Source organism: Cornus florida, unplaced genomic scaffold, assembly GCF_030987335.1.
Source record: "Cornus florida cultivar Cherokee Brave unplaced genomic scaffold, ASM3098733v1 CherokeeBrave_3.0.0_Hap2_Chr08, whole genome shotgun sequence".
NCBI classification, from domain to species: domain Eukaryota; kingdom Viridiplantae; phylum Streptophyta; class Magnoliopsida; order Cornales; family Cornaceae; genus Cornus; species Cornus florida.
Window position 1 is genome coordinate 50,698,030 of NW_026775578.1, and position 18,009 is coordinate 50,716,038.

The 18,009-nt window shown below is 35.0% G+C and overlaps 2 protein-coding genes across 4 annotated transcripts; one reads left to right on the forward strand and one right to left on the reverse strand.

The window, feature by feature from the left end:
• Positions 1-334: 334 nt before the first annotated feature.
• Positions 335-10,729, forward strand: LOC132271700 (ribosome biogenesis ATPase RIX7-like). Of its 2 annotated transcripts, XM_059773153.1 has the most exons (16): positions 335-1,026; positions 3,231-3,352; positions 3,447-3,535; positions 3,622-3,657; positions 3,892-3,985; positions 5,008-5,050; positions 5,180-5,280; positions 6,606-6,670; positions 6,850-7,346; positions 7,461-7,548; positions 7,657-7,794; positions 8,172-8,740; positions 9,534-9,669; positions 9,752-9,820; positions 9,944-10,081; positions 10,173-10,729. In XM_059773153.1, exons 1-16 carry the CDS (start codon positions 815-817, stop codon positions 10,284-10,286), a joined length of 2,511 nt encoding a protein of 836 aa, XP_059629136.1. In that variant the 5' UTR covers positions 335-814; the 3' UTR covers positions 10,287-10,729. The 2 variants fall into 2 exon arrangements, with proteins under 2 accessions (XP_059629136.1, XP_059629137.1); XM_059773154.1 differs by lacking the exons at positions 5,008-5,050; positions 5,180-5,280 and having other exon boundaries at positions 336-1,026.
• A 3,532-nt stretch (positions 10,730-14,261) lies between these two features.
• LOC132271701 (reticulon-like protein B5) lies at positions 14,262-17,300 on the reverse strand. 2 transcript variants are annotated; one of them, XM_059773156.1, is made up of 5 exons: positions 16,849-17,300; positions 15,426-15,606; positions 15,200-15,341; positions 14,854-14,923; positions 14,262-14,718 (listed from the first exon to the last, which is right to left on the reverse strand). In XM_059773156.1, the coding sequence occupies exons 1-5, from the start codon at positions 17,024-17,026 to the stop codon at positions 14,549-14,551; spliced, it is 741 nt and encodes a 246-aa protein (XP_059629139.1). In that variant the 5' UTR covers positions 17,027-17,300; the 3' UTR covers positions 14,262-14,548. The 2 variants fall into 2 exon arrangements, with proteins under 2 accessions (XP_059629139.1, XP_059629138.1); XM_059773155.1 differs by having other exon boundaries at positions 15,426-15,609; positions 16,849-17,299.
• Between the last annotated feature and the right edge of the window lie 709 nt (positions 17,301-18,009).

Below are 18,009 nucleotides of genomic sequence, written 5' to 3' on the forward strand. Positions count from 1 at the left end.
CCCCAATTGTGAGAATCGATTTGATTTTAATTCATCATAAAATACCACCAAACTAAATCCAATGAAAATTTATTATTAATTTTTTTATTTTAATATATTTTTTTTTTGGAATACGTGCACCTTTTGATAAAGTTTCCATAATTCAAAGAAGAATCTTTTAGATTCATAGAATAATTAATATAAAACAAACCAACCGCAACTACAGTAACAAAAATAAACCAATTGATAAACTTGCAGTGGACAGGGAAGTCAAAAAGACAACAGTGTAATTTTCTCCTTCCCTCCACCAATATATGTCTACATATATATATATATATATATATATATATATACAAACACAAACGCCTATATATAGTCTGAGACGAAAACAGAGCAGGTTATATATATAAATATATTTTCTCACCTATGAAAAAGAATCGACCAACGTCTTACTCGGAGATACGCAATTCTCGTGTCTGAAAATCCACACCACACCACCTGTCTCTCTCAAACTCCATTCCCTTCGCGACTCTCTTTGTATAAATCACTGCTTCTTCTCAATCGCTTCATTATTTCTTTCTGTATCTGTATATGTGTATATACACACATATACATATAACAGATACAGATTGAGGTTTTGCCGGATCAGAAACCTAGATTACACTGTTTGGTTTTTGATCATATATGCGTGTGTGTGTTTGTGTGAATTTGGGTTGGATGCTTGGTTTTGGAGAAACTGAAATGAGATTGGATTGAGAAATTAGTGCAGATCAGAGTGACTATTCAATAAGATTGGGCGTTTGGGTTATGCGTTTTGGGGGTTGGGTGTGAAGAGATGGAACAGAAGAGCCTTTTGTTGTCAGCATTGAGCGTAGGGGTTGGGGTGGGCCTAGGGTTGGCCTCTAGCCAGACTGTGAGCAAATGGAGCGGCTACAGTTCGTCGGCCGAGGGCATGACCGGCGAGCAGATTGTAAAGGAGCTTCTGAGGCTCGTCGTCGACGGCAAAGAAAGCAAGGTCACGTTTGATGACTTCCCTTATTACCTCAGGTAAAATGGAGGATTAATTTTTTTTAATTTCTATTTTATTGTCCTGTTCTCTAGGTTAAGTTATTCATCATCATATAAGATAAAACTAATGTAATCACCACTTGGCCATTAGTCAAGCTGGTATAACCTCTCCTGAGAGGTGAGGGGTTCGAGTGCAGCGGTGGGTATTTTTGGGTGTGCGTGAATATTTTCGTTCATTTTTTATTTTATTTTATTCACCATTTTATATTTGAAGAATATTGATGAGAAGATAAAGAATGGTATAATGATGTTTAAATACCATTAGATCGGTAGCTTTGTTTTGATATGCGATACTTGATATATAATACAGCAATGATGAGTAAACATAATTATTTTGTGTAAAGATATCTTCTCCACATGCTTCTGTCACCTATGGATTTGTTGTTTTGATGGTTTGTCTTTTACAGATAATTTTCGGGTGTCATAAATTATTTCCTTATTATAAGACAAATTATTTCACATTTCTATTACTATTTTCATATTTTTAGGGTTTTTTTTTTCATCCTTCTTTTCTTTGTTCAATCAGAAAATATAATTTTCCCTATACCATAATTGTTATAGTCTATTTACTACACTTGTTAGTTATTCTTAAAATGGGTAGTTAGAAGAATGAGTATTAAGGAGATTTTTCCTACTTAAATTTTTTTTTTCACTTCTTTGCTTGTCTTCTAGAAATATATTACAAATGACGGTGCTTCAAATGCTTCAAATTGTTTATGAATTATCTAATATTTTCCCCCTTCAGTCCGATGTATTACTGTAATACTTGCAGCTTTTGGGGCACGAGGCTCTGCTGGTTTTGGGAATGGTGATGTGCACAACCTTTTGCCTCCGTATGCCTATTTCGAACCCTTGACCTCTAGGTCACAATGGAGCAACTTTACTGTTGCACCAAAACCCGCCCTTTTGTAGATCTTATATATTAATTATTGTAAGAAGTTTTCAAAAGCTTGTCTTGGATAAACTTTGGATGACAGCAAACTTTCATAGAAAGTAGCTGATGAGCGAGGACTACTTTATATTGATACCTGGTTCTACTCAGCTTAGTTCTGTGAATATATATCAAAAAAAAATTTATGGGTATAAGAAGGAAAGCTTCCATCTTGATCAGGAAAGACATAAGTAGGTGTTATCAGGAGTTAAATTTGTATTGTTGGAAGAGAAATTTTTCTGATCAAAAGAGCTATAAAAGTCCCTATTGGAACAAGTTTCTAACATAGGTTTATAGGAATAAGAAATTGGTAGAACATCATGAACCTAACTTCCAGCCACGTTATCTGTGACCTTTAAATATCTCGATTCAATCACATGTAACTTGCATATTCTTAATTTGTACGTATCCCTTTCATATGTTAATTGTTTACTTATATGAGAATTTTGAATCAATAGAGTATTTGTACTCAAATTCAATGAACGTTCGAACAACTTTCCAGTCGTGGTACAACTTGTGCAAGTGCCCTTCTATTTTGGCATTCACAAGTGATACAAATTATTTTTTGACACATCGTAAGTTTTAAGAAACCTTCCGATCTTGCTCTGCTTTCAAGTTCTTCTCTTAGACACAGAGTTTAACACAAGGACAATTTGGTCATTTACTTTTTTGATAAATTCTTAATTATAATCTATGTTGATCATGCTACAAGGAGTTAGAAAATCTGATAATGTTGAAATTTTTCCCTTAGTTTTATTTACTTTTAACATTTGTTGACCTCTACTAAAACATAAAGCATCATTAGAAACTGTTTTTACTCTATGTGCTCTTTTTCCAAAGTTTTGATTTTTTGGTTAAAAGTATGATATAGAACTCAGAGATGGACGATTATTTACGTATTTTAGGCCATAGAGAGTTGAGATTGTGACGTCCCACTTTGCCTAGGGAGAGAAGTTGCTGGCACTTATAAGGGGGATCCCTCCTACCCGTGCAGAGTGCAGATGCGTTCTGAAAACTGTGGGCACCAAGAGGGTGCAAAGTTAATAGTATCTGCACAATGTGTGGTGGGTCCAAACAGAGATCCATTTTTATTTGAAACCCCTCTCATTTCAATTGTATAAAGTATCTCTATGCCAATATCAATTTTTAATGTTCTACATATGTTACATGTCTCTATTCTTGAATGCCTCTGGAGATTGGTGTTATGTTCTAATCATTCTGGTGTCCTTTTCTATATTGATGGCAATGACAGCAAGCGGACACAGGTGTTATTAACCAGTGCTGCATATGTCCATTTAAAACACCTTGATGTTTCCAAGTACACCCGGAATCTTTCGCCTGCTAGCAGGGCTATATTGCTATCGGGGCCTGCTGGTATGTTATCTGGCCTTGTGTTGAAATGTTTATGTTTTTGACCCTCTATTTTGGCCTAAGTATGCTTCATTTCTTGTCTTTATGTATTTTGAAGAACTTTACCAGCAAATGCTTGCGAAGGCTCTTGCACATCACTTTGAAGCAAAGTTGTTATTATTAGATATAACTGACTTTTCCCTGAAGGTGACTGAGCCTAAGATCAATTTTTGTTAAGTTCAAAACTTGTCATTCTGTCACACTAAAAATCTGTTGTGGTTGATTTTCCTCAGATGCAGAGCAAGTACGGTAGTGCCAGAAAAGAATCAGTAAGTTTTCATTTATTTTCCTTGAGGGATTGGGCATCTTTCTTGTTTTTTAAACACTTAACAGATGAGAGTTTGTACATATGATAACGGATGCTGTAGTGTAAACTAAGTACAACTTATTTCTGCACTTTAAAAAATTGTTTGCCACATTTTAGTTTGCTTCTATAAGAGAGAACAAGTCGACCATTTAATGTCCACTGGACTATTTCCTGATTTAGTGGCTTTATTTTGTAGTGTTTAAATAGGTCTATCTCAGAGGTGACATTAGAACGAATGTCCAGCTTGCTTGGTTCCTTCTCAGTTCTTTCCTCAAGAGAGGATACTAGAGGTATGAAGCATATTCATATTTTCTTTATATTTAAAACATTAAGGTTTGGGAAGGTGATATTGCATGATCTTTTAATGGCTAATTGAATGCTTTATGACTTTCATTGATTTAAACATGATTTGAGGTTTATATCCTTGCGATTATGATTTAAAAATGCTCTGTTCAGTTAATTGGTGCAGGAATAATTATTATGGTTTAAGAAATGGCCTAGTTGGCAATTATCAACTTTATGATTTTTCATGACCATTTCCCTTTCCTTTATATTTATTTTATGTGGAGCTCCACGTACATATTTTGAACCATGTACTCCTCTGCATTAGGTAAATTGAATGTCAGTGCCTGTTCCTTTTCATAGTTCAAAGTGATAAATAATTGAAAACCCTGAAACTATGCTATATATTTTCTAACAACAGTTTAAAGTCAGCTAATTACCAAAAATCACAGTTTAAAGTCGGCTAATTATCGAAAATAACAGTTTAAAGTCAGCTGATTTATAGAATAAGGAAAAATGTAATAAACAAATCAAGAGAGAGCATTTTTATGTGGAAAACAATTTAATGTCAACAAAATCTTTTCCCAACTATTTGGGGTCGGTGCAAAACTAAAAGGACAAACAAACTATTTTCGGGTATTAAAGAACTGATCGGGTAAGGAAGATTGTCATACAACCACCAGAAGTTTCTCTCTTTTGGACAATGGACACATTCAACCTGCTCATTTTTTATGGTGTTGTGTCTTTCTGCTACTTAAAAAGTTGTCAAAGAAGGAAATTCAATATTTGTGATGCAATGGTGATCTTGCATTGTCGTTCATGATGTAAGTTTAAACTTCTATTTGGGTTTTTAATTTGGTTTGCTATAGCATACAGGTATATGTTGTGCCTTGAATGAGGTGTTTTGTACTGGTTACAAACATCAACTCATATTGTTCAGTTTTCATTTCTCTCTTGTTATTTTCATTTATGTTGATATTTTTCTCAACAACTTTCTTTGATGTCGCTCCAATCAAAAAATATCGTACAGGCACATTATACAGGCAGAGTAGTAGCATGGATATTAAATCAAGGTAGGGTACTTAGTTGTTACAGTTAGAACATAATACAGGCTTTGCCTTTTTTTTTTTTTTTTTTTTTTTTTTTTTTTTTTTTTGTATTTTTTAGGTTATTCGTCATTTATAATTTACCTATACTTCTAGGAGCATGGAAGGTTCTAATGATTTGCCGAAGCTTCGCAGAAATTCTTCAACTTCGAGTGATTTGAGTAGCGACAGCTCTCAGTGCTCTTCTTCAAATCTAGGTTGTAATTTGGAACTTGTGGTTTTTTTTTTTATTTTTTTATTTTATATATTTTCAGAAAACCATCTATGTATATTTTCTTAAGCAATGACTACTTTCATCATGTTTTCTATTTATTTTTTGTTACATGTTTGATGCATTGGTTCATTTGTCACGTTGGTTGCATTTAGACAACATCCATATATTTCTTAATATATGGTATTTTTTCTTCGGCCAAGAAGTGTTTCACTGCTAGCAGCTTTATAATTAAAAAGCACTTCTGGTTCATTGAGAACTTCCTTAGTATTGTTTCTTCTGGAGATTGCTGGGGTGGGAGGATAAAAAACCCTATACATTAATGGGGTTGAATATATGGTTCAATAAATTATATATAGGATATTCTCATCTTAATTTCTTCCAATCATATTTGTTTCTTTTCCATTAAGCCATAAGCGGCGACTTGGTTTGCTTTTACTGTTATGTTTATTGACCTAATTTTCTCTTGTACTGATTATACATTGTGATGATGAACTCCTAGTGTTTGTACTTGATATTATAGTTATACCGAAGTTCCCGTTTTGAGGTGTTTATTGTCAAAAAAATTAATTCCAAAGGTGTGGTTAAGGCACAATACTCACAAATCACAAGTACTCTTCATTGGAGATATTTACTTTTATCATTTTATGTTTATTGGCCTATTTTTCTCTTGTACTGATTATACATTATGATGGTGAACACTTGTTTGTACCCGATATTATAGTTATATTGAAGTTCCCTTTTTGAAGTGTCAATTGTCAAAAAATTAATTCCAAAGGCATGGTTAAGGCACAGTACTCACAAATCACAACTCGCAAGTACCCTTCATTGGAGATATTTATCCACAAAACTAATTTCATATTTATATTTTGTTTAAAGAAATTTCTGGGTCTCAATTATTGGAACTTTCTGATTCTGAGATTTTTTCTGTGGAATTTTCTTTTACATTTTGGATAGATAATTAGTAATAAAGTTGTCAGTAAAATTTGAGATAATGAGATTTTTTTTATTCAATCTGTGTTCCTGTATAAAGTTTATCTCAACTGTGAAGTTATTAAGTTATGGTTATACGAGTGGTAGCTGTGGATGGGGTATTAACAGATTCATAATTCAAATTCTTGTCAATTTTACACTGTCCCTTTTTATCAGCATTTATTTGGTATTTTATTTTCTCATTCTTTTGAACATCATCTATTGCGAACTTGTTATAGTGTTATGTCCAGATAAGTCTTGAACAGTTCCTTTTAAATGGATGGCAGATTATCTAGTTGTTGTTTTTTCTGATCCTTGGTACGTATTTTTTATTTTTAGCTCCTCTCAAGCGCATGAGCAGTTGGTCTTTTGATGAGAAACTTTTCGTACAATCACTTTACAAGGTAAAAATACATTACCATGACTGAGTTGCTTGCTTTAAACTTCATAATGCTATATTCCGTTCGTGGTTGTGCTTTTGATGATTTATTCACTCCCGAAAAAAAAAAAAAAAGAGAAGGATTGTGTAGCTTTTAGGTATTTGATAAGGTACTGACTGTAAGGTAGGTTATTTCACTTGCAGGTTTTGGTTTCAGTCTCTGAAACCAGTTCCATTATACTGTACCTCAGGGGTGTAGAGAGGCTTTTTGTCCAATCCCAAAGGCTGTACAAATTGTTTGATAGGATGTTGAAGAAAGTATCAGGATCAGTGTTGGTACTTGGTTCCCGGATGTTGGACCCAGACGATGACACTGAGGAAGTGGACGAGAAACTTACTCATTTATTTCCATACAATATTGACATTAGGCCACCTGAAGATGAGACTCATCTTGTAAGCTGGAAAAGCCAATTGGAAGAGGACATGAAGAAGATACAGTTTCAGGATAACAAAAACCATATTGCTGAGGTTCTTGCAGCGAATGATCTTGAATGTGATGATTTAGATTCAGTTTGCCTTGCAGACACAATGGTTCTCAGTTATTACATACAAGAGATTGTGGTATCAGCAATATCTTATCATTTGATGGATAACAAAGATCCAGAATACCGAAATGGAAAACTTGTTATATCATCTAAAAGGTAGATGCCAAAATTCCTCTTGCTATAATATTTCTGCTTCTTTCCTTATTTGTTTCTGCTGTTTTTTCCCTTTAAACAAGTTCATTGTCATTTACTTTCTTTCCCTTGAAACAGTTTGTCCCATGGATTGAGTATCTTCCAGGAGGGAAAAAGTGATGGGAAAGATACTCTTAAATTGGAGACAAATGCTGAATCTTCTAAGGTTTGTTTGACATCTCAAATTCTACTTGTCAACAATCTTAAAATAGTGGAATTGATGTTGTGATTGTTGACATGGTTTAATTATATTTTTCTTGTTTGTCAATTCTAGACTGAAGGTGAAGGAAATATTGGGTCAAAACCTGATTCGAAGTCCGAGATCCTGACATCTGAAAACAAAAATGAGACTGAAAAATCAGTTCCTTCAGCAAAGAAGGATGGTGAGAATCCATCTGCATCGAAAGTACCGGTGAGTTGGATAATATCTTAATAGGAAATAGAGATAAGGATGAGTTAAAAGAAAGATGAAACCCAGAGGGAGCATACATAGCTCATCAGACGTCCAACAGATCCAAGCATGAATCCCATTAAATTCCAATGAAAAGTTTAATGCAATTTGGATTCATACTATCACTAATATCACTATCATCTGAAAGTTGAATAGTGTAGTAGCAACTTAATTTTTTCTCAATAATCAGAAATAATGTTGTTGCCAGGATTGGAGTTCAAAATTTACTGCACTACAAATTTTGATAATTTATGAATTCATTACCAGGATTCACAAAATCCTTGGGATTCAGTAGTCATTGGAATTTTATTAGTATTGATTCTCTTTTCTCCTGATAGGAAGTTCCTCCTGACAATGAGTTTGAGAAGCGCATAAGGCCGGAGGTTATTCCTGCAAACGAGATTGGAGTGACATTTGCAGATATTGGTGCTCTGGATGAAACTAAAGAATCACTTCAGGAGCTCGTAATGCTCCCTCTTCGAAGACCAGACCTTTTCAAAGGCGGGCTTCTTAAGCCTTGTAGAGGAATATTGCTTTTTGGACCTCCTGGTACTGGAAAAACAATGCTGGCAAAGGCCATTGCCCATGATGCTGGAGCAAGCTTCATCAATGTCTCAATGTCAACCATTACTTCAAAATGGTTTGGGGAAGATGAAAAGAATGTCCGTGCTCTGTTCACACTTGCTGCAAAGGTTTCTCCGACTATTATTTTTGTGGATGAGGTTGATAGTATGCTGGGGCAGCGGACAAGAGTTGGGGAACATGAGGCTATGCGGAAGATTAAGAATGAATTCATGTCACATTGGGATGGACTGATGACAAAATCTGGTGAGCGCATTCTTGTTCTTGCGGCAACCAACAGGCCATTTGACCTTGATGAGGCAATTATTAGGCGGTTTGAGCGCAGGTATATTTGCATATTTGTCACAATTAGTATCACCCATACTTCTATGCGTTCTTTTCTATATAAATCGATATATTCGGCAATGACATGTATCTTTAGTATTTACCTAAGTTGATCCATCAAGGACCTTTATGTGCCATTGTGCCTTCACCCTTGCCTTTATGGACCAGGCTTCTCTCCTGTCCTTTATTTCTGCTGGTGGATCCAGTGGACAACATTGTGTCATGTCAATAGTAAAAGTAAAGATGGACTGTTATCTAGGTGTTAAATGACTTGTCAGTTGCATTATCAAATTTGACTGTTCATCTTGATGTTTTCGGCATTAGAATAGTTCCATCTAGTAAGTTCTGAAAGAGACAAAAATGATCTGGTCAATTGCAAAATTGGTTGTTCCAAACATATATGCCATTCTTAATTACAGCTGTCATGGAATGATAAAATTACGTATAGATTAGTTCGAATTATATATTTTTAGTTTTAGTGTCTGAAGTCAGTGGCGATTTTCTTGGTTACTAGTAAAAGCTCAGGTTGCTAAGCATGAGAATGTGAATTTGAGTCTCAGAACAGCCATTTTAAGCAAAACAATGTCAAAATGTACGTTTTTGTCCATTCCAACAACTGGCATATGTAAAATTAACACTGGATAATGACTTTTTTAGTGTCCCAAGTCAAGAATCATTAATTACCAGTACTCTCTCTGAGCTTGTTGGAATGCTTCTGTAGTAATAAGCAGCTCGAAGAAATAAATTGCAGAAATATGTAATTGTTACTAAGCTTTGTGTTTTCTGGCAAACAGGATCATGGTTGGTTTACCATCTGTGGAGAGCAGGGAAATGATATTGAGAACTCTTTTGGCAAAAGAAAAAGTAGAAGATCTAGATTTCAAGGAACTTGCAACCATGACAGAAGGATACAGTGGAAGTGATCTTAAGGTCTGTATTTCGATAAATAATCATTGTTTAATTGAATTTCCATAACCGGCATTGACTTTCGGCATTACCTGTTGGAATGCAGAATTTGTGTGTGACAGCAGCTTATCGGCCTGTTAGGGAGCTAATACAACAGGAGAGACTGAAGGATAAGGTATGCTCTAACATTCTAAGATAGATCTTCTCTTTCTAACTTGCTTTTGACTGTATTATGCTCCACATATATACACATTACATATTTTCTGAATTTATCTTTTCCAATTACTTCTTTATGCAGGAAAGGAAGGAGAAGGACGAGAAAGGGAAGAGCTCGGAGGAGGATGCTTCAGAAACAAAAGAGGAAGAAGGTAAAGAGGAAAAAGTGATTATTTTGAGGTCCTTAAACATGGAAGACATGAGGCAGGCAAAGAATCAGGTAATACAAAGGATATAACCAGGAACCAAACCAGAATCTATTATTGATATTTATATATTAAACACTGAAAAAACATTTTTGTGCACTGTAGGTTGCTGCCAGTTTTGCTTCGGAGGGATCTATAATGGGTGAACTGCAGCAGTGGAATGATTTATATGGAGAAGGAGGTTCGAGAAAGAAGCAGCAGTTATCATACTTCTTTTAGATTGTACAATGTAGGCATCTTATACATTCATTAGGATCATTCTTTGTAAAAGGGGGAGGTGAAGGTTTGGAAAACGAAAAAGCGGTCTCATTTAAAATCCCAGTTATTCCACGACAGAACGGTGAAAGCTGGACATCCAAGTCCTCGCATCAAAGGAATTCCTGACAACCCCATGAAAGCTTGTTGTGGCATGTAATATATTTCTGAAAAAGGATGATTTTTTGATATTCTTATTTTGTGCTTGAGGGTGGGAGAGTTCGTAATATTTATTAGGCCACTGTACTGGTCATATTTATTAGGCCACTGTACTCATATGTCATGTATGTTGATGTTGTGTGTGTATTATTTGGAAATTCACATGGTTTTCAGAAACGGGGAGATGTTTATATGGGATTTCTTACAGGAATTGTGTAATGAAAAGTTGATTCGATTGTAAATTTGTAGATTATGATTGTGTAAAGATGATTCTATTATACATTGTGTTTGTATTCTGATGATTAAAATTGAATGTTATCAAAGTTGTTCATGCACAACTAGTGCGGGAACGAACGGCTCTAATATATTTCCATCACTAGACCAAGAGCATTTAATTTTTTCTACTATAAATAAATTAAATTTGTAATTTTATGAATCATATTCTTAGTGATGACAAAGAGGTGGCAACAACAAATATTCCTTTGCGTATAAGTAAGTTGCATCCTCCTTTATGCAGTTGGGCTAATTTGTACAAACATTAACTCTAGTTTTAATAATAACACTGTTCTTCCCTAAGTCACATAATCCTTCTCAACAGGTGTCGTCGCTTTGAGCTCGTTCCCGCTCTCACGCTCCGCGTGAGCTCTCGCTCAATTTCTCTCTGTTTATGATTTAATTCTGCTGCTTTCGAATTCGCTTTCGCCCTCGCTCCCGCTCCTCCTCCGCTCTATGTAACTCAGGTTATTCTTGGTGGAAAAATAAGGCTCAAAATCCATTGCATGTAATTTTACAATATTAACCTTACTATTTGAACGAAGATTAATTCAAAATTATAGTTTAATCAACCCCAAATACAGACAAATATATTTAATATACACCTTTACAAGTATATTCCTTGTTCTGAAATTGTTCCACCTCCACTGTGAGCAGGACATGGTGAAGGGTGTGTATGGTGGCCGAGATTTGATGACAAATTGGGGTGGGACTGAGGGAGCGATGGGTGTCGTTTGGTGACAATGGATTTGGATATTTTTTTATTGTGCCCAAACATGGATGGAAATGGTGGTGGTGGGGGTCTATTGGGTAGTGTTGTTCTGATTTAGGCCGACAACTATCCACCTCGACTTCACCCCAATCCCAGTTCTCAAACCTCCCCCAACCTCTCTCCTCTCAACACCCACAAAACCAAATATTTCCAACTCCAATTCAAACCCCACCACAACCCAGTATGATCCCTCTTCGAGGAGCACGAAAAAGCTTCGGAATGTGGCCGTGATGAAAGATCGGTGCTTTAATAATTCTTTTATTTTAGATTAACTTGTCGAGAATTTGGGAAGGGTCCCTCCCCATCACGAGCCAAGTAAGTTGCGGAGAAGGTGTAGCTTCAAGAAAATTATTTCCACCTAATGGAGTTGAACCTCATACCTGATTCATGAGGCATCGGCAGGGCGAAGTGACCTTACCATTGGGCCAACCTCTTGAGGGGTTTTTTTACCAAATTTTTTTTTTTTTTTGAAGAGCTGGTTAGCTATGAATAAGCTTTTAATATTTCTTCCAACAAGAGGATACATGGGTTGAGGTATTTGATGAAGAGTGTTGTTTCAATTTTTATGAAGGGTGGCCGCTTAGTGTTGGGATATGGAGAATTTAAGGGTGTGTGTGGATAAATAAGGGAGAAAAGAAAAGAAATGATAATATTAGTTAGAAGAGAAAAGAAAAGAAAGAATAGTAATAATTTATATTCGTGTTTGCATAGATAGGGGAAAAAAGAAAAGAAATGATAGTTATTCTTCTTTAGACAATAAAGAGGAGAGAAGAGAAAAGAAAGGATAGTGACCAATTACTGTCCTACTCTTCATAACCACTTCATCATTATCTATTTCCAAAATTATATATATATAATTTTGGAAATAGATGGGTTGAACCTCATACCTGATTCATGAGGCATCGGCAGGGCGAAGTGACCTTACCATTGGGCCAACCTCTTGAGGGGTTTTTTTACCAAATTTTTTTTTTTTTTTGAAGAGCTGGTTAGCTATGAATAAGCTTTTAATATTTCTTCCAACAAGAGGATACATGGGTTGAGGTATTTGATGAAGAGTGTTGTTTCAATTTTTATGAAGGGTGGCCGCTTAGTGTTGGGATATGGAGAATTTAAGGGTGTGTGTGGATAAATAAGGGAGAAAAGAAAAGAAATGATAATATTAGTTAGAAGAGAAAAGAAAAGAAAGAATAGTAATAATTTATATTCGTGTTTGCATAGATAGGGGAAAAAAGAAAAGAAATGATAGTTATTCTTCTTTAGACAATAAAGAGGAGAGAAGAGAAAAGAAAGGATAGTGACCAATTACTGTCCTACTCTTCATAACCACTTCATCATTATCTATTTCCAAAATTATATATATATATATATATAATTTTGGAAATAGATAATGATGAAGTGGTTATGAAGAGTAGGACAGTAATTGGTCACTATCCTTTCTTTTCTCTTCTCTCCTCTTTATTGTCTAAAGAAGAATAACTATCATTTCTTTTCTTTTTTCCCCTATATATATATAATTCAATGCCATGGGTAAAAACAAAAGTAAAAAATAAAAAGAAAAAAGAAAAAAATATCACAAGGCTAACATGAACCATTCAACATGGTTGAATGTAATAATAGTCTTTAACCTTTTTTATGAGCATGTGAAAATTTTATTTTTGTTGTATCTGTTATACTTATCTGACTCAATCATTTCCAATCCTAAAATTTTTAATAAACTTTTAGCATTGTCATACATCCTTGCATTTCACTAAGCATATTAGAACATAAATGGAATTACATTTATATATGTTGATTTATAAAGGGTATTTTTGGTATTAATAATTTATAACTTACTATCTCTATCTTTCTCTATCTTCTCAAATTATGAGAGAAATGATATAAGGCATAGGGAGGGATAACTATCCCTGCTATCCCTCCCTATCTCTCTCTATCCTCTCTTTTCTCTCCACTTAACCCACCCAAACACACTCTCAAACCATCCTCTCTTTTCCTTTCTCTCCATATCCCTCCAAATCAACCCTACCAAACACACCCTAAGAGAAATTTAAGACTTGGTGAGGGGTATATGCATCTTTAGGTATATGTCACACATTTCTGACGCATTTGTTTAGGTGTCCAATGGTAATTGGTCCAATTACACATTTCTGACATACAATGGTCCCGAAATCATGAAATAATCTCTCCCATTTTTTATTTTTGGCAAACTATGGAGAGAACTTGAACAAAGGCACACTCGCTTGGAGAGCTGAACTGAGTAATGCCCTCCCATTTTTTACTTGAGTCCAACGTCATATAACAAGTTTGAACAAGGACGAGTGTAGATTGCTACATAAGAGATGTGAATTATCGCATAAATGATATAGAATGGAGTGGCATGAGAGGAAATCCAAATTTGTACAGGAATACAAAGGTTTATTCCAAATGGTACCCACCCTTTTACTTTGAAAGGGAAGGTTGAGAGTTCAACTTCCGTTAGGACGTTTATAATTACCTATCCAAGAGAAGGAAAAAAAAAGTCCAACCAGAATTTTCAGTCGCTCTCTGGAAGTGCTAAATTTGACAGACACAAACCCCCCATTAGAAATAGCCGTGGTCCTTAGTTCTCACTTCTCAGGTTTGATCAAAGTTCCTCAAGATGTTCTTGTTCACATCTTCAGTTTCTTAGATCTGTGACCTTCAGTTTAGTCTGATGGAATAGATTTAGCAAGTAGCAAGGTAGTAATTCACTCTGACAATGAATCACAAGACAACACAAATAAATGTCATAATTCATTATTCAAACCATAAATATCTATATAATTCATGTGGGTCTCCCATCGGTACAAAAATTCTGGCACAAACAAGACCTAAAACTTGGAATCATCTCTGATAATGCCATATTCATTTAAATTGTGAACCCAAACGTATGAAAAGCATAGCCAATAAACAAGGGTGTTCTACCAGCTATATCATCACAACAACTAATTGGAAACGCACAGTTGACCACGTCAATGTGAATCCAGTATAACCACCTCCGCCGTCTCTAAGCCACCTTCTTCTCTTTCAATGGGCGTCTCGGAATCTTGCTTAAAACCTTGGCATCAAAAAATGCATATTGCTTCTTGATCTCAGACTCTGCTGTCTCAGCAAAGGAGTGAACCTGGTCCTCATATTTCTCAAAAAGCACAGGCACCGTATGCAGAAAAACAAAACCTGTTCGTTCCAAAATAAGGAAAAAAAGAAAAGAAAAGAAAAGAAAAAGAAAAAAGAATGAAAACAATTAAACCATCTTCAAGATTAATGAGCATATGTTAAGAACATACAAACATAATTGAATAAAATTCTCACATATGTAGAACAAGGTCAGGAAGCTACAGCAACTCCCCACAATTGAAAGAACCCACAAGAAAACAATTGCCTGACAAGCAGAACACCATTATCTTAGAAGCGGAATATGATAAATCTCAAATGACTATCGGGAAATTTTAATATACATTGTCTTGGAAATATAGGCCTAGTAGATCCCTAAATTTGCATCTGAAACCAACTATAAGTTGAAGTAATCTGCCATTTATTATTCCGAGTTCAACCTACCTGGGAGTCTGGAACCCATTTGGAACATCAATATATTTGCTTGCAAACAAGAAATCAAGTTCTTTAACAATAAACGAAAGAATGAGAGAAGAAAACTTACAGCAAGAAATTTCTTCAAATCTCTCCCAGATGCAATATCTCGGGAGATTTCAATAACTCCGTTGATTTCAATTGTCAGGGCAGAGGCAATGCGCAGGACAATGTCCTCAGAAAGTGCAAGTTCTGGAATTTGAGGTGGAGATCTAATCATGTGAAAAAGCAAAGTCAAGAGGTAGACAAAATAAATAAAAAAGGCAGTGCCGTATGAAGAATATCAAACAGCTTACTTGTTCATTAAGGTAGATGTATTCGACCAGAGGAAAAAAATCGACAGACTAAAGATTATAACATGGCACGCAAAAGTCAGCAAGTGGTACTCAAGAAGTTCAAACAGCACCCAAATCGCAGTGGCTACACCAAGCACACAAGCAGAAACTTTCTTGTCTCTCCACATGAACACATCAGAAGCTGCTGCAAAAGGTCATCGTACAATGATATTTGTTGAGAGAGTAAAAACGTTCTCTGAGTAATTCTAGAGAAGTAGAATGGAATATACTAAAATAAAACACGAATGCATCAGGTTCCAAAATGTCAAAGTATTCCTACACCTCACCACCACATCAACGCGACACGGCTACCACTGACTCGACCAAAGAAAAATAAAAACCCACAACTTCATATCAACCGAGCAATGGATAGTCACATCCTTTTGCCTTCCACATGACAACAAACTCAAGTAATTCATCCCAATAATTCAGATGGGCTAAGCTGAAGCTTGTAAAATACAAGTATTGGACTTCATCTTTTTTCCTTATTCATTATCACCAACAAAATTACGAAACATGGGTAAAAGAGGAACTTATTTACAATAATAAAAGATAAACTATAAGACAATAGCATATAATACATAAAAATGTTGAAAGAGTTCAATGTGCTGTCCAACCACTTAGACAAGCAAACACAATGTTGATACGATACAATGAAATCTAAAGCAAGTAAAAGCATACTGTCAATTCAATATACCTTGTCCAACCAGTTGGAATTGTGCTCATCTATGGCATTCGCATTCAAATCAAATAACATGTAACAATCCGCTCACAGAGAGTATTATTAGAGCTACTTTGCCTAACAACCTAATTCAACCATCTTCCACTTCAGTCAGAGGCATCAATATGAAGAAATGAAAATCACAATTGCTTTACATACAAACATATACATACACATGTTTATATTTACAATATTCCTAAAAGCAAAGAATTTAAAGGAGAAACCACAAGTTTAAGAGAACAAATTGAACCATTATATATATATATGTGTGTGTGTGTGTGTGTATTCTGAAAAAAAAAAAAATTGTACTTTTTCTCAGCATCAGCAAAATTAAATATAGTTTCAACATTTCACTAAATAAAAAGCGATTTTATTACACGCCCAATCAAAAAAAAAAATGCAGAGAAATCCATGGTGATAATCGCACTACAACGTAGAAACCAATGAACAAGTTTCATAAACTTAACACTCATTAATCTCAAACAAGGAACACAATTTAAATTCTATTGTCGCCATGAATTGCAAAACTAATTGCAAAATACTAATCGTGTGCACTGAATTATAAACCCTAATTTATAATTTCAAAAATTTCGTGTATATATATATATATGTGTGTGTGTCTAGGTGTGTATATAGAGAGAGGGGTTATGAATAATTGCGTACATTTTCCGTCAGCGAAGGGAGGCTTCTCCCTTCCGAAGGCGCGATACATATTGGATTTGATGGAAGACGAGGAAGTGTCGTAGTCAAACGACGTCGAATCGTGGCCGTGAAACTTCTCCATGATCGTCTCCAACACACCATCGACGGTAGATTCTAACTGGTCGGTGCGACCGGCCATCGCGACTTCCGATCGATCAGACTTCGCCGCCGGTAATCGGACCTCTCAGCAGTCAGTCGGCTGCTTCGTCTGAGAGTTTTTCTCGCTTAATTACAATCGCACCCCTGAAGTAAGCACTAATTACACGCCGCGATTCGGATGCCAAGCCTAGTGGTGGTTCCGGTGATAATGGTTGCAGCAACTAAACGAGTTGTTGGCGCGTCCATCTTCACGTTTGATAGACTTTTTTACAGCTTTCGTTGGGATTGTTGACCTGCTTGACATCGGACCAATTGATGATGTATATATATATTTTTTCTGTTATTTTTCATACGTTACCATGTTAAATATATCAGACCAGAAATATCTAGATTTAATGTGTTAAAAATATAGGATTGGAGTCAAGAACAATTAGTCATTCAACAAGGTAAGGGTGTGTATTTGTAAAATAAATAAAAAAAATACAAAGCCAATGATGTAGTTAGAAATTTAATTTAGTGGGGATAAAAGTTAAGAATTTTATTTTTATCAAAATAAAATTTAGAGATTTCATATTTTAAATGTTGCAGGATAATTTCTTTTGATATATAAAAGATAATCCCGATAAATTGAGAAATTCTTCTTTTTTATTTGTTACTTAAAATGGAATTTTAATTCAATAAAATGGAATTTTAATTCACAAAGAACAAGATTGGGTGAAAAATAAATAAGTGTTAAATATTTTCTTTATTGGGTAAGTTCGATGGATAAAAAAAATAGAATTAATTACAATATACCCCCTTGTCATCACATAAAATGACTTAAATACTTTTTTAACTTTGTGTTGGCTTGTACACAATATAAGTAATTATGAAACTACTTAATAACCCATATGACTCATTTTAAATTACAAAAATGCCCACAGTTGAACAAACACCTCCATTTCTATTGTACCCATCTCTGATAATATCACACAGAGACCCTTCGTCCATAGGTATTAAAGTTCTTTGCAAATTTCAATTTTA

Coding starts and splice junctions, on each gene's coding strand:
- LOC132271700 (XM_059773153.1), top strand. CDS start 815: ATGGAACAGAAGAGCCTTTTGTTGTCAGCATTGAGCGTAGGGGTTGGG. Junction 3,353..3,446: donor ATTGCTATCGGGGCCTGCTG/GTATGTTATCTG, acceptor TGTATTTTGAAG/AACTTTACCAGCAAATGCTT. Junction 9,670..9,751: donor ACAGTGGAAGTGATCTTAAG/GTCTGTATTTCG, acceptor GTTGGAATGCAG/AATTTGTGTGTGACAGCAGC.
- LOC132271701 (XM_059773155.1), bottom strand. CDS start 17,026: ATGGCCGGTCGCACCGACCAGTTAGAATCTACCGTCGATGGTGTGTTG. Junction 15,610..16,848: donor TCCCTTCGCTGACGGAAAAT/GTACGCAATTAT, acceptor GACCTTTTGCAG/CAGCTTCTGATGTGTTCATG. Junction 14,719..14,853: donor CCTGACCTTGTTCTACATAT/GTGAGAATTTTA, acceptor TGGAACGAACAG/GTTTTGTTTTTCTGCATACG.